General features: G+C 45.5%; 1 protein-coding gene across 2 annotated transcripts in view; it reads left to right on the top strand.

Moving 5' to 3' along the window:
• Positions 1-16,497, top strand: part of CHD1L (chromodomain helicase DNA binding protein 1 like) — a 392,592-nt gene that overhangs the window by 204,743 nt on the left and 171,352 nt on the right. For both annotated transcript variants that reach the window (XM_086934085.1, XM_086934086.1), the window contains exon 15: positions 9,969-10,128. In XM_086934085.1, the coding sequence (XP_086790211.1) occupies positions 9,969-10,128 (160 nt within the window). The remainder of the gene's footprint in view (positions 1-9,968; positions 10,129-16,497) is intronic.

Genomic DNA, 16,497 nt, shown 5'->3' with positions numbered 1-16,497 from the left:
CCGGAGCTACCTGCTCTCTCTATTCTCTCCTGGAAAAACACGCTTTTAGTATTCCGGGTAGCGGTTTTATAATTGAGAAGAGAGATGGAGTAGATATTTTTGTTTGCTCCTGTTTTATCACGTCTCCATGAGCGTTCGGTCTTTTTACATTCTTGCCGTAAGGCTTTAAGCTCTGGAGTGTACCATGGAGCAGGGGATATCTTTTTAGGTTGTTTAAGGGTGGTGATTTTTGGAAGCAGAGTGTCAAGGGACGACGTAATCCAGTCACTGAATTGTTTATGAAGTATGAAGTGTGGAGTGTTTGAAAAGAAAATAGTATTACATTTACCTCAAACCAAGTACCACATTGTTGATACAGAATAATAATTGAAGCATTCACAATAAGTTGATACATGTGTAGTTTGACTCACCCAAGTCCCACCAACAAGTGAATGGTGACTTAGGGAGAATACAGAACCCCTGTATCTGCCCGCTTGCCCAGTTCACACCAAACCTTGGAAGTGTATATAACCATCGCCCTGTTTAATTTATAGTGCAGAAGTGGAGGTCCAAACAGGGACCTTAGCGGGGTCGGGCTAGCTACATCCTTCTCTACCGCTACGTGTGGGAAGTAAGGGGCAAAAGAGGACCAATAATGCTCTAAGATAGTAGAGCTCTAGGTAAGGTACCACAATACCATCCGGATGGAAGGGCATCGTGAGGGTCTCCCATGATATTCAAGGCTGTTTGAGACCCCCATGTTAATTGAATAAATATGGATCAAACATGTCAAAAAATGTTTTAACTTGAAGTAAAGGGATGGTGATAAACATATAAAGCAGTTTGGGAAGCAGCACAATTTGTATGAGTTCTATGCATCCTGCTAGTACTAGCTGGGGAGAAATTCATCGAGCAATCTTCTCAGACATCCTAGTAAAAACGCCATAATTTTCCGTAAGGATTGTTTGCATATTACAATTTATTCATATGCCCAAATATTTGAGTGACTCATTGCACCATTCTAGTGGTATGTCTGGGACAAACTGCCATCCGGGTGTGAAAAAATCTGTGAACCGGACCAGTTAATTCCTCCATATCTAAAATGCTTCCTAAGCATGTCATTAAGACACAACATTAGATTCCTAAGATATAGCGCCATGTCATCGACATATAGGTGTATGATAATTGGCCTATTCGTGTATCTCATGGCGTGTGCTGCATAGTGTTGCTGAAGCTTAGCTGCAAGCAACTCAATGGCTCACATAAATAGGATTGGAGAAACGGAGCAGCCCTGTCTCGTTCCCCTAAAAATATTGATGGTGGGTGAGAGGCAGCTGTTTATATGTACCCTGGTTGTGGAAAAGTGATAAAGAATTTTTATCCTGCATATGAAGGTACTAGGCAGGGCCATCCTGGATAAGATTGTTGAGAGATAGTCCCACTCCAGGTAGTCAAACGCCTAAGAAGTGTTTAAGATTAGTGCTTCTGCATCTAACTCTGGGCTTAAATCTTGCATTAGAGCAAATTATGTACACAGGTTGTGGGCCTTAGTGTGGGCTGGAGCAAATCCTGACCTGTCTGGGCATATCAGATCTGGTAACAACCTATTCAAAAGTATCATTATCAATTTAGCCAGTATTTTAGCATTTAAGTTAAGAAGGGTTAGAGGGGGGTAAGAATCTCAGTGTAGTCCTGTTTCCAGTTTTAATATTGTGACAGTGACAGCCTCATGCCCTGTATGAAGTAAACTATGTTGCTTCCAGGACTCCTCAAATTCTGCCATCAGGTGAGGTGTATGTATATCTGTATAATGTTTGTAAAGCTCGGCTGGCAGCCCATCTGATCCAGGAAGTTTACTTGTGGGCAGCCCGACATAGGACACAAGGAAGAGTTTAGCTCAGAAACATATTTGTAAAAAGTCCATAGGAGTTTTGGGGTGTCCATGTAACAATTACCTGCTCAATACAGTGGCTGCCTGATATCATTGATTGCCCAGGATTGCTTTAATTTAGTTGCTAGTGATCTTCCTGGTTGTCCTCCCTCCCAAAAGGCATGAGCCCTAGCATACGTCCCCCCAAACCCATATTCTCTCTCAGCCTCTTCAGCGCACTCAGTCAGTTTCCAAATTCTTGATTTCTTGCTCAAGTTGAGACGGGTATACGCGAAGAGATTTCAAAATCCTGCTGTGTTTGGCCTGCCATGTGCCCCATACTGTGTCTTTAAAAGCCTCCTATTCAGTGCCCATCATGATAACCGAGCCCATATTAACCTGAAAGTATTCACCTGTAGCTTCTCTGATGTCCTCCAAAAATAACCTGTCTGGTAGTGCCTCTGTGTTCAGTTTCCACAATTCTTGGGTCACCAACATTACCAGGGGTCTTTGAGTCTGCATCACTGGGGAGTGGTCCGAGAGAGTGAGGGCCAAGTGGAGCACATCTGTCAACCCATGTCCCCACATCGCGTGTGGTCAGCCAGTAATTCAGCCTAGACCATATATGATGTACAATGGAGTAGCAAGTGCCAACCTTTTGTGCGGAATTTCGCTGCCTCCAAACAACTAGTAGTGTATGTTCATGAATTATTGGGTGCTCATGCCGGGAAGCTACCGGAAGTACCTGATGGATGCAACTAAAGTCTCCCCCCTATGATAGTGAACAAGATTCATATCCATCATTTCCTCCATAACAGGTCGTAGAAAGGTGGATCAGTGATGTTGGGGCCTTAGCAGCTGACTTTTGTGATCAGTGCCAGTCCCATTCTACCCCGCATTACCTAGTTGTGGACCTGCTTATCCACACATGAAAGTTCGACTGCCAAGGGTTCACCCTTCTTAATGAGAAGGGCAACACCTTGAACATAGGTACAGTATAAGGACAATACAGTGTACAAGGCCTACTTCATAGCAAAGGTAGGAGTAACAGTAGGACTAAACTTCATCTTCTGCAACAGCACAATCTCAATCTGGTGTCGCCCCAGGAATGACAGCCTCTGATGCTTTTTTCAGGTGTTCCAGAGTCATCCAACATTCCAGGTCAGACATGTTACCGTTGGTATCCATGTGCATAAGGGGATCATCAGGAATAATAAGATAGCCATGCTTTTCTTGTAGCTGCAATAAGGGATCAGCCAATGCAAATATTCTTATGAGTCATGCTTCAGAGCTGAAAATCCCACTAAAGACCTGTCCTCCTTATCTCACCCACACTGATGGCCCAAATCAATCAGGACATAACCCATTTCCAACCAAAGGTAAAACAAACTTAACCTTTCTCAACAGCGGGGTAAAAGACGGAGAGCAAAGTACAACTTACAATAGCAAATTGATAGATGTAACCTTTGGAGGTCGCCAGAGAGTCCAATGAAGTCCCCTCAGTTTCTCATGAAGGGTAGCATAATAGATGTTACAGACCTGCATTATTGACATTTGTGACTCAAGCAGAGACCACATTTTAAATAGTTATTTTAATTCCTGGACCACCAGGAGAAACTCAGAACCTTAAAACAATAAGTAGATTCTCCAGAGATATAGGCCTGGGTACAGGAGTACAATGAACGTTATAGCGTGGTGGGGAGTTATCTTGGTGCATTGGTGAATCATTCTGGTTCTGGCTATTTTTCTTTATGGAAGCCCTCGTGAGAGAGTTTCTCATGAAATTCTGCAGCCTGCTGCAGTGTGGAAAAGATATGCGTTTTTTTCTCATGTGTGGGCCTCAGTCGGGCTGGATTAAGCATGGGCTTTGATCAGCTGTTGTTTCACTACTGTGAATTTAATTCTGGGCTCCTGCATAGCTATAGTAAAATCAGGGTAAAGTGATATTTTATAGCCCTCAAATGATAACGTCTGCTTTTCCCTGGCTAGGCACACCAATGTGTCTTTGTCACAGAAATTCAACAAGCAGGCAATAATGGAGCCTGACGGGGAAATGGGGGTTGGCTAGTTGCCAGGCACCTATGCACCCTCTCCACCACAAATAGGTGTGAGAGAACATCTGCCCCAAAAACTGTCTGAAGAAGCCGCTCAGCATAGTCCTCCATTCATCCGTTATTGGCTGTTTCTGGAACCCTCAGTATGTGATTGTTGTTTCTTCACAACCTGGCCTCCAAGTCTTCATTCTTGGCAGCAATGGTGTTATCCTAGTTCCTCATCGGGGCTCAAACTGAAGCTTAGTCTGTTGATAGTCAGCTTTTTGCATGATGGAAGTAAGTTATGCAGCAGCTGGTAGGGGCTTGTTGGACTTGGCCCGCAGGGCAGGTTCACCCCTAGACTTTTTGCCTTATGTGTGACCCTGTGTCAGTGATTTTTGGGTCTCTGCGCACTTTCCCCTGAGTCCCAGAGTGAAAGTGCGTGCGTGTAGTATGGCTGACCTGCCCTCCCATAGGAATGCATGGGGAATGTGTGTGTCCCTAGTAGTTCCTGATGCGTGGGGAGTACAGGCTCGAGTTTAGTATGTGTAAACTCGTGAGAGTGAATGCTGCAAGATGGTGTCTGCGGCATGTGCCTGTCTAGTTGGGAAGTGCTACTTCTGGACATTGAGATATGTGTGCAGTGAGGGTGCTGGAGCGTGATTGGCTGGAGCTGGCTGGCATGCCAGGCTCCAGGAAGTCTGGATGGGTCTGCCCGGTGGTGAGTGGGAGATTAGCATGAGTGATGTGTGGGAGGAGTGTACCTGTGTCCTGGATGGGCTGGGTTTTCCCCACACAATGCTGGCTCCGCCCCCCTGTGGTGTGTCTAATGACCCTAGCCTCCCCAGTGAAAGGAATGGGTGGTTGGGCCATCAAGAGTGCTCCAGAACCAGCTGCGACTGGTTTTCCCCCCACCCTGCACCCTGAAACAAAGGATTTGTCAGTATAAGAAGGGGCTGTGTCCCCACTGAAAATGTTCTACTTTTGAATCCTGCCAGAGGGGGCTTTTGCTGCTGCTGGGGCCAGGAGGACCGCCACTTGGGGAGTCTCCCTGCCTGGAGACCCAGTGTGCTGGCTCTGGCCCAGCCTTGCCCCCCTGCCTGCCTCCAGCCCTGCTGGAGCCTTGTCCTGTCCTCCAGTGCTGGGGAGCACTTAGGACTTCTTGCCTGCAGCCTGAGAGCGCTGCTCTCTGCCCTTCAGCGCTGGGAGCGCTGGAACCCCTTGTCTAGCGCTTGAGAGCGCTGCATTTGGCCCGGTGGCGCTTGGGAGCGCCTTTTTCTTAGAGGCTAGCGCTACTAGCGCTTTGAGAGCCAGCCGGTGCCCACCCGGCATCAGCCCGAAATTGCGTTGCCCAGCGAGTGCCTACCTCGCTTTATATTTGCTTTGGCGGCGCGGGTGCCACCCCGCTCATTGCCGCTTTATTTTGGCCGCTTTGTGTTGATCTACGAGGGAGCCCACTCCTCGGATCATGGGAGCCCGCCTGCCTGCCTGAGAAGCGAGCCGCCGCGCTGCCCGCGGCGACCCGGAAGTAGAGAGGCGGCCAGCCAATCCCAGCGCGGCCCAAGTGTGGCCGTTCTGGAGGGAGGGGCGCCGGGACACATTGTCGGTGTCCGCCCCCCCCCCCCCCCCCCTGCCCCCTCGGCAGCGCGACCTCGCGCCCACGTGTTTAGAGCCTAAGAGAGGCTCTGGGGGCACTTTCTGTTGGCGAGCCTTGCGAGGCTCGATTGCCGGCACCACGTCCCGAGCCTGAGAGAGGCTCCAACGAGTGGGAGCGTTCCTTTGGAGCCGCGAGGTGCCCCGGGGGCACCAGTTGAGTTAGAGCCCAGCGAGGCTCGTGGCAAGCATCATCCCTTTGAGTCCCCAGAGAGGGGGACCCCACAGCCCAGCGAGGCTGCACCTTTTGTTGCTGGAGCCCTGAGAGGCTCAGCAGCACCCTTATGTGTTTGAGAGCCTGAGAGAGGCTCACCAGTGCCACAGTGGTGGTTCCTTGAGCCCAGAGAGGCTCCAACGTTGCCCTAACTTTCCCTGCTCCAGTTGCCCAGCACTTTGTGGGCAACTGCCACGTTTAGGCCCTGACATTGGGACACCGGGACAGTCACAGGTGGTGACTTGTGAGTTTGGCGCAATGGTATTTTCTCTGCACCTCTGAATGTATTGTTTATGCGTAGGCTTTCCTGTTTTCAGTTTCTATTTTTGGTAAATTCTGGTGGGGTTTTTTCAGTGTTTTCAATATCCTAAAAAACCGTTGTTATCAGTGGTTACACATTTTCGTGCCACTAAAAACAAAAGAAAAAGTTTTTTCTGGTGTTTATGGAACGTTTCGCTTTTATTATTGCTTGCTTTCTGAACTGAAAGAACATGGTATATAGACAGTGTACTTATAGTGTATGTGAGGTCCAAATAGATTTTTGCAAATTAATCATATTGTAGTACACCATACAATACTTCTTCGGTGAGTCTTTGGGTCATGTGTGCTCGCTTTTTCCTTCCCATGTAAACTTCTGTGAAAATGCCCTCTCAGCATTCATAGCCCCTTGGGCTGAGAACCATCAGCTAATAGACACAGTTGGGATGATTCTTTCTTTGATGCCACATAAAGCACAAAATGATAAATATTTGCGTTTTAGTTCCCGTGCATAAGAAAACAGTGCACCAGAATGGACTAAAAAGTCAATAGCATCCCTCATTACCTCTGAAGATTGTAAAGATGCTTTCAGCATACCATCTAACAAGTGGCAAGGATCTCCTACAGGGAATCACTTCAACTCGGGTATCAGTTTTGACAGGTGATCACACAACATTTTTATATACGTAGCTGGATCACTGCAAATACAAACAATATCACTCCAATCTTTGTTGAACTTGGAAATACCCTTTTTTTACAGAGCATTACAAGTGACACTGCGTTTAATGTTTTCCATAAGCCTGGTGTCATGTTTTCACCACTATCCCAGATGTTTGGTGATATATATACTTGTCACTATACCTTGCATTGAATGTTTAAAGCCTGAGGTGTTGGAAATTCACCTAATATCAATACTGACCCACTAGAAACTATGGTATGATGTATTAAGGGGTTTTTACCCGTTCTCTGTCGGTAAATGTAATGACACATATTAGGAAAGATTTTTATGAAACCAGCCATTATACCTATCAGTGAAAGAATCAAATGCAGCCAAAATATCAAATATGAGTTTGATATTTCCTGATTCTGTACAGTTTATAAAATAATTAAACTAGACCTAAAACATGAAACTAAACCCTACATCTTTAGACCAAAGGCCACAAAACTGAAAAAAGTAAAAGGAAGAAGAAACAATATTTTAGTGGCATCCACAAAACTCAAGCAGAATAATGTTAGTCAGTCTTTCTTACTGCTAGCTTGTATAATAAAGTTACATTGTATTGACCCCTTCGGGAAGAAAAAAATGACTCATTCACTCTCTTTTTCCTTTCTTTGAATGGCATTTAGTTTGTGGTTGTGCAGGTGTTTTTTCAGTGTTTATATGTTTTCACCGGTGAGGGCTATTTTTCTTTCAGTGGGGTTTTATCAGTTATTATAGGTTTAAACCTAAAACCCCACAGCCTATTTATGCGTCATGTGCCTTTACACCTCTGAATGAATGTCATGCATTGCATCATGTGTTTTGCTTTTACACCCCTACAGGTAGGGTGACATGTAGGGGGTTGTTTTCTCCCTAGTACAGGTGGTGCTAGAGAGGTCCTGTTACCAGTGGTTACTGGTTGTATGCTCTACTTTTATATTGTGTGCTACACTGATTTTATTTCTGAAAGTATTATTTCTAAAAGTGCTGATACCCTTGACAGTGGTCCAGGTGGCCCTGTCCTGTACAAATATCCCTTGTAAATTCCGCCCGTGCCCGTTGGCACAGTGTAACAAGATGTGTGTTTTATCTGATGTATATTTATTATAATACAAAGGCTATTTTTACATAACCTTGTGTGGAGTGTTTCTTTGTGGTGGGCCTTGAGTGTTGTTGCTGGGGTGCGTGCGCAAATACTTAACTTACATCGCCTCCAAGTTTAGCCTTGACTGCTCGCGCCACGTTACCTAGAGGGCGAGTGAGGGGTTATCTTGGCGTGTAACTCCCTTGCCCTGACTTTAGAAATGGTGATCCCTGACTGACCTCGACGCGAGTCTTGGCCGGCCAGGGTCCCGTTTCTAACGGGGCTCAACCCAGCAGAGCACACAACACCACAAAAAAGCTTAATCAAGGACACACATACCCACCACGTCTGCATCAAACAGTCCCAGTCCTTGCAACTGCAAGTGTAATGTTCCATACAGTGTTTACAGCCAGGTGTCTGACAGGTGGTGATCGATGAATGGTCCCCCTTAAGTCTATGGCAACACAAGCATCTCCAGTGAGCCCCACCCTCCCTCTAGATCACAGCCTGTGAGCCAAGGCATGGCTTGAGCAGAACCACGCCTAAAGGAAAGGACTGGCTATGTTTTGCAGCAGTATGAAGGGATAGTAGTCTCTTTCCACACTCTGATGTCATCGATTGTATGTATTGTGGGCCTCCTGCAATAGCCCAGCTGCACCTTGCTGCACCCGGGCACCTGTCCCTTCACACAGCAGGCACTAGACCAAGGCAGCTGGGTCGTCCAGCGCGCAGCTGGGTCGTCCAACGCACAGCCGATCTCTGGGGTAAAAGCTCAAGCACAGGAAAGAGCAGCCCACACACCTCTTGTCAGCAGCGTGCTCCGCACACAGGAAAGGTCCCAACGTCCAGCCAGGCCCTCAAGCGCGGACATAGCCTAGGCAGCTCACTAGTGCACCAATCTGCGAGCCATGGACATGTCAATATGGCAAGGGGAGGGGGACATCCTAGTTGCACGTCCCACAGAGCGCCTGACCATCAGGCCGCCAAGCATGGCGAAGTCAGGGCCTCCCTCCACATCACCGTACCAGGCCTCAGAAGAACCATCATCAGCTGCCACACAGCAGTGCCAAGCAGCCTACCCTGCACGCACACACCACTTCTTAGCACTCACTGCAGACTATAGTCGTGGTGCTAGGGAAGCAGAGGCTCTGCTGTTCAAACACCAGGGCTGGCATTTTGTTTATTCCTCCGACAAACACACTTTGCGGGGCGGTATGCTGTGGAGACGATGAACTGCCCAGCATTTTTTATTGGGACTATATCCATCAAGTAGGGATGTATCCATTGTACCAGCTCCGGCTAATTTCATGATTCCAAAGCAGGGATGATGACCGATTATATCCCCTGCCCGCAGGGGCCTCACAGAAGTGCGGCGATTTTGTGCCTCAGCCCTCTAGCGCCTCTTCAAACGTGTGGAGTGTTGACACCTATTGGTCTCTTGTTGGATAAATTCCTTCAGCTGGATGACAATATGCTCCAGCCTCCATGCCTATTATGCCCTTGCCCTCTTGAGAATAATACCTGTAGATAACAAAACATGCATGCCCATTCTTTACACAAACTCTTTTTGGTATACTCCTAAATCTATAGCAATGTGTTCTTTGCACTAGAACTGATGTACAACACTGGGGCGCCGTATTGTTCCCTTAATTCTGAATACCTTGTAATCTGAGCTTTCCATTTAAAATTATCATCAGCCATCTTGTTCTAATTGAAGAAAAAGAAGACTATAACTATCAGAATTTTCTGTTGTATTAAATAAAAGTACGGGATAAAAGCATGCCACCCGATATACATAGTGAAATCATCTTTCACAGCAGTCTGCTGTCCTTCAACAGCCCTCTAAGACAGACCTCTCATAAAGGAAAGGTCGTGGCATACTTTTCCGGGTCATGGTTTATGAATTGCATTTTGTAGTACATGACTAATTCTTCTGTTGTATAACTTTATATACTACAGAATGCAGGTTATGAATTGTGCTCTTTTTACAAGATTTTTTATTAGAAAGTTAAATCTGTGAGATTTGTGATATTGTTGTAGTCACACCAAAGGAACATCAATAGTGTAGGCCTCAATTGTTTCTGAAGTCATTTGTTTTGCGAAGTATCTGTGTGTAACAGCTGCAAAAAAAGTTGAAATATCTATATTCATACAACATATCTTTTTCCTTATTAAAGATTAGTGAAATTCTGAAATTTGGCTTGGACACGTTATTGTCAACAGAGGAAAGCACCATTCAAGACGTGGATTTGATCAATATTCTTGGACAGACAAAAAACTGTGAATGGATGGATGTGTTACTTCCAGCAGAAGAAAATGAACAATCTGAGACTGAAAGTAAGTACAGATCTGTATTTAAACATATGTTTCTGCTTAGGAGAATGAGCATACTCTTTCTTCTTCGGTGTAGCTTTTGTTTAAATTCTGAGGACTGGATGAGCAATGACAACTCGAAACTAAACAGGAGCAAAATGGAAGTTCTTCTCACGGCTGCCCCTCAAAGACACAATCGGATTGCTGGAAATACTAACATACCACATTCAGCGCGTTCAAAAAATCGACCCTAACATTATAGTGGATGACCGGATTGTGGAGAGCATGTGAATATACAGCACTAGAGGCTGCAAAACATATTGTTAAAAGAGTTCCATTGTCCTCTCCGTCACACTCCATTAAAACCAACCTCATCTGCTCATATGTTCGGACTCCAAATACATGAGAATTGGAGCTAGGCAACCCCCATACTATGAAACCATTCTCCATTGAAGCCAGAGCCATCTATTGTTCCTTGCACAAGGCCATCAAAACATTTCTGTTCCTCAGATTGAACCTCAAAGTATTGATACTCCTCATCACCTTTAATTTGTGTTCTTGATAAGGGTCATCCTCCTCCACTACTGAGCTAGTGAAGCTCCTCCTCAAACTTTTTTTCTGGTAGGCTTGTATCTCTTATGATGCCTGTTTGCACCTTGGCACAATTTATTTTTCTTCATCTACACAATAACTTCTAATAGTATCAAATAAAACAATATGTATATTTCTGTTAGATTAACTCAATATTTACATACTTCTTACCTGTGTCCATTGTTGTGTGACTAACATGCATCGTCAACTCCATTGTCATTTTCGATGCCAATGGCTGTGAACCTGACAGAACTGCGCAAGCATGTCGTTCCCTGCAGCATTCAAGAATAAAATAGATACAGGTCTTACATTTCATTTTTCTCAGGGTAAACTGAAGGACTATGTCCAAGAATCTGCAAGTTGGTTTCCGTCTGTCAGAGAATGGCACCACACATTTAAATTGATAGTCTGCTCCAGGAGGTGTAGCATCCTAGAGATCATACTTACAACACCCACAACTAAAATGACCACACTTACTGTAGAGTTGCACTGAATTTGAACTTTGTCAGCATTAAGTACTACTTTTCAGTAGGCACTTCTAAATGAAGAAAGGTTGCCTGATGGCACCGCGCCATCACAAACACCATGTTTGAGTCCAGTTTTGCAGTCATCTTTTGTCCAAGTGGAATTTCGTATAATGGGGATGCTGTGAAAGGTTCAAAGTTTTAGATTATGGAACACACTCTTCTGGAACCTGCCCTGGTCCCATTTCTACTAAATGTAGAAAGGTGATATTTTTCACAAAAGAGGATGTTTCAGATGAAATGGGCAGCTGTTCACCAAATGAAAACTGGATCTTATATTTGTTGAGTGAAATGACTGTTTTTTATCTGATGCACTCTAATGAAGGTTTTTAAATAAGTTGTGCTTAGGGTATTCCCGTATCCTACTGATCAGTGTTTGCTTAGTGTTTTATTATAAACGTTAGAAATTGGTTGATTCTGTTTTTCCTTCTAAAATACATATGTCAAAAAGGTCAGTTTAAGAAGTGATATATAAACTGAAGTAACTAATCAAGACCATACTCTATTGACAATGTTGAAGAAAGCCTTGCTGATCTGATGAAAAGTCTTGTTGGACATACATGCTCTGAAGAGATCTGCAATGCCTGTGTGCGGGTCATATTATCTACAGAAGTTGATTTTTTTATGTTTGTGAGAATTTCATGTTGTAGCTTTTCTTGCTAAAATGCATCAAAAAATAAAAAATTCCCAGAAACAATACAATTAAGTCATGTAGCTGTAACACAGTATCTTACTCCATTGCTTTACAACTGCATTTAAAATATCTGCATGTTTTATGCCTCTTTTCCTATCCTATCTTTGTCACTGCAAGACAATTCTGACAAACATGAAACAAAATGTTTAAAAGTAGTCACTTGTGTCTTAATCATACTTTCCAAATAAAACATTTGAGGAATAGTGCCTTTGATTCCATGCTAATATTATTTTCATTTAGTTCAAGAAAAGAGATGCACTCCTAGTCGTCATCCATCTTTTATCTATGTTGTTTTTTCGCAGCGTGCATTCACCTGCTATGCGCTTCGTCTCAGAGCGCTGTGTAGAAATGTCATTTACAAAGAATCTCCTTTTCCGATTCCGTCAGGTTGCACAGCTCGTCTTTTTAATTGAATCAATTGAATCAATATTTTCTCTGCTTTTCTCTTACTCATTCTATGTTATTTTAACTATTTTAATTCGTTTCTTCACTTGTGTTATCAATTCATTTTACTCAATTGTTCGATGAACGAAATTATTTCACAAAAGCTCAGGAGTCCAATGTGGGTTCCACATCCCATAGTGTTTATTAAAACGGCCCAATGCATTTCGGAAAAAGCTTTTCCTTCTTCAGGGGCATCTACAAATATAAAAATCAATTTTAACTTACCGGTTCAATTTTGTTAAATGCTTCGTTACAAACATCAGTCATTTTAAAACCATAGCCAATTATGACATTAGTTGTTCTCATGTTTCGACACCTTCCCTCTTACATTAAATCTTTGATATTCGGTACTTTCTCAAAAGTAATGTATTTAGAGAAGGGTGAACATTGTATACAGCAAAACATTGTACCTTTTAAACAGTATTCTGGGAAATATAGTGTCATGATGAGGAAGTGACCGATGAATGACTACCGTAGTCCTCTGTTAATGTTTACGCGAAGTTAGGAGGTGCACACATGAAAGGAATTTATTACCTTGTAACGCTAAATATGGGTGGGGCCACCTTAGAAAAGAACCTCGAAGTAAGGAAACTTTATTTGCATCGAAGGCGTGTGTATACGCTATGAAAGTATGAAGTAAGACGTGATTTTAAGCACCCTGGGCAGCAGCGGTGCGTCCATTGGGGCATAGGGGCGTAGCCCCACTAACCCTGGTGGACGCACCTGCGGCTAAAGCAGAGAGAGCACAGAGCACCTAAATGCAGCGCTTCCATTGGGGGTTCCGACCGGGACAGTCCCGATGGAATAGGGAGTGCGTAGGGGGTGGGGCTGCCCGGGCTGGGTTTAGGTTACAACAACGTAAGAGTGTCTGAGTCGACTGACTCTGCTGCGCAATAAAGTCGGAAACTTTCCCGCGCATGCGTGCTAGCAGTCAAGATACCGAAGGAGCCAGGGGGTGTGTAGCTGGCTGGGCCCCGCCGTTGAGAAGCATCAGGGCGAGTGTCTGTTTGACCCCCCAGCCAATCCTGGCTCTTATGCCGCGCCAGGATTGGCTGGTCCTCCACCGCGCCGAAATACGAGTCCCGGGTTTGGTAGATTGTGATCGCGGTCAACGTTGGTATAATGGTAACGGGGGTGCTGTAGTGTTGTAGGTGCCCACTGAGGTGCTCCAGGGCCCTGGCTCAGGCGGGATGCTCATGCTGCGAACTACTCGTTGTGCTCCCCTTGCTGTCGGGTGCCTATTAGAGGCCCCTGGGTCAGGCTGCACTGTCCGCGTTGCCCCCGGAGGAGGAGGAGGAGCAGCGGCTGAGGAGGAAGCGCTGCGAGCGGCAGGGCCAGGAGGCAGGAGCAGAAGAAGCGCAGTACCGACACTCTCTCTCCGGGCCTCAGGTGAGTGCGGAGCGGGAGGGAGGCGGGCCGGGAGGGCGGCGGGACCGGGATATCATGTAATGGCGTGGGCGGCCGTTGCTCGCGAAGAGAGAGGGGCTGAGCACGACATCCAGCTACAGCGGTCGGCCTCGAAGCTGCTGAACCGGGTTCGAGACTCAGCAGAGACGCCCGAGATTCTGGGGAAATCAATTAAACTGTGCCCCATAAAATGAATGTGTGCGACTGGAGCTCATGTAAAGCGCTCTGATGCCTTCAGGCCGAGATCGCGCTTTAAAAGTGAGGTGCTTGTTGTCCACCTTTTGACAGAAGTTTGTCCTCTGCTCCCTAAAATAGTAATAGAATATCAGCCTAATGTTCTGGATGCTGTAAGCTTTGTTTACGAACACTGGGCAAAAACCTCATTGCAATGGCTTTCAAAATAAAAATTCTAAGGTTGTGTCATGCCCTACTTATCGGGAGTTACGGCATGCAGGGTATGTCAAATCGACCATTTTAGTTGGCAACGCACCCCCCCCCTATTAACAAATATATATCTATCTCCAAATCCAAAGTGCGGTTAACTGGCGTGCTGCCTGATCGCTGGTGGTGCACAAAAGCTAGCGCTAGTGCCAGAAATGTAGAACAAACAATTCCCCAATCTCCAAATGAATGAAGAGCAGACACTCATAATCATGGCCTGCCTGTGTATGGAACTAGGAAGTGTTTGGGTTTCACTGCGCTTTTATCATCTCGGTCTGTGGGGGGAGGCACTTCACATAAAAGCCAGAAGCATAGAGTTATGTAAAATAAGAACCCCGGCCCTAAATGAACATGCTAAGCTTCTGATGCTACATGTCTGTGCTTGTGGCTCACGGGTTTGGTGCCTCGTGTATTTTTTTGTTTATATCTTTGTAATGGCCGGATTTTCCGCTTAGATGGGATCAGCCCCTAGGGGCCCCTCTAACCCAGCCAGAACGTAATCACCTCCCTCCTTAGAACGTATTTACAATGGGTATGGATACATATATGTACATTTCGTACCTAAGGATGGGGAAATAGCAATAAACATGCATAGGTTTTCTACCATATTCTATTCACATCAGCTAGTCTCGCGGTGACCCAGACCCAGACTAATCTACCCTAGGGCAGATATGACACACAATCCCGCGTGTCTACACACATGGGTCTGCAGCCCCAGTGCTCTCATTTACACACGGTCTACAATCCGGCAGACCTCCACGCTGGTATCCCCCCCCAGCGCTCTCACTTACACACGGCCCGCAATCCGGCAGACCTCCACGCTGGTATCCTCCCCAGCGCTCTCATTAACGCCGCATATCAACGACGACCACTTTCCTATGGACACCTTCAGTTTTCTCTCTATATGTTGGGAAGTCTCTCTCCCTATTCACTAAGGGCTTGCTACTACAATATTAGGAGTTAGCCAATTAATAATATGTGCCTTCTGATCCTGGCATCAAAGGTCCCCTCGCTTCCTATTTGTTTGGTCACTCCTTACCTGATCGGGATTTCACATCCGTTCATGCAAACAATGCTCAACTAGAAGGAAAAAGTTACCATGATTGAACAAGAATACAAGGCACATGTCAGTTCACTAAGAACTGGGGTCATTTTTATTTCAACAATATAGACACATACACAGATCTGTATTATAGTGGACACATCCACATGTAACTGACAAAGACTATAGATAGAACACACCGCTGCAAGGAAAAGGATTAGCAATACAATAGCCTAGGGAATAAAGACAAGATTAAGATGTAAGTGTAAAGTAAACTAATATGACAGGACCGATATCACCTGATTAGTGTGAAGTCTTGTTCTAGCTGTCATCTGGGTTCCTCTCTCGTCTGTGCCTTGGCTCATCTCAGACTCTCTCTCTCTCCTGCACTCTTGGATACACCTCTGCGCTGATCACTGTGCACTGGACTTCTCTCCCCCACGAACTGTCTCCACCTTCCAGCTTCAGTCTAATGGTTTCTGCCGCTCTGATACTCGTTCATTCCACTAGCTTGTTCCTTCTGGATACGATCTCTGTGCCAATGTCCAATTAACTCCAGCTGCTCCCACAGGTTAATCCACGATATAACTGCAGTCTCTTCTAAAAGGCATTACTTCAGACTCCAGCTATTCACACCTCCTCCTGATAAGTAACTGCTTCCTTCAGTTCCAGCTCACAGACTGTCTCTTTGTCTTCTCTCTGTTCCAAGCATTTTCTGTCTCTTCTCCTCTTGCAATTCCACTCCTCCAACTCTACCAACACTCTCTGCTCCTCCAATTCAACTAACTGCAACTTCAGCTCAGCTCTCTCTCTCTCTCTGCTCTTCCAACAACTCCTCTCTCTTCTACCACTCCAGCTCGACTCCTCACCGCTCCTCCAACTCAACTCGACTGACTGACTCCGCCTCTGCACTTCACTGATATAGAATGCTGTTTCCTCATGGAAAGTTCCAGCCATCAGCCTGCCGCCCATCAGATCCCTGCACCACTCTGCGCCAAGGACACACACCCAGCCGGCCGGCCTTTTGTTGTGTCTTCCACACAGAGAATAATACAGCCTACCGATAAGGGCTGGCCCAGACCGGTTCTCTCCAAGTGAACAACAGCTTTAACTATAAACTTTACCTTTACTCTGCAAGCCTCTCAGCTCCATCAAGATGGAGTCTCTCTAGTTCTGAGCCTTATAGGCCTAAGAAGGATGAAATACCCCTTAGCTCTGTCAAAATACCTACATAAACCATACCAATGTAA

This window comes from Lissotriton vulgaris, chromosome 8, assembly GCF_964263255.1.
Source record: "Lissotriton vulgaris chromosome 8, aLisVul1.2, whole genome shotgun sequence".
NCBI lineage: Eukaryota > Metazoa > Chordata > Amphibia > Caudata > Salamandridae > Lissotriton > Lissotriton vulgaris.
The sequence above is the reverse complement of the archived record's forward strand: the minus strand, read 5'-3'. Positions and strand labels throughout refer to the sequence as shown.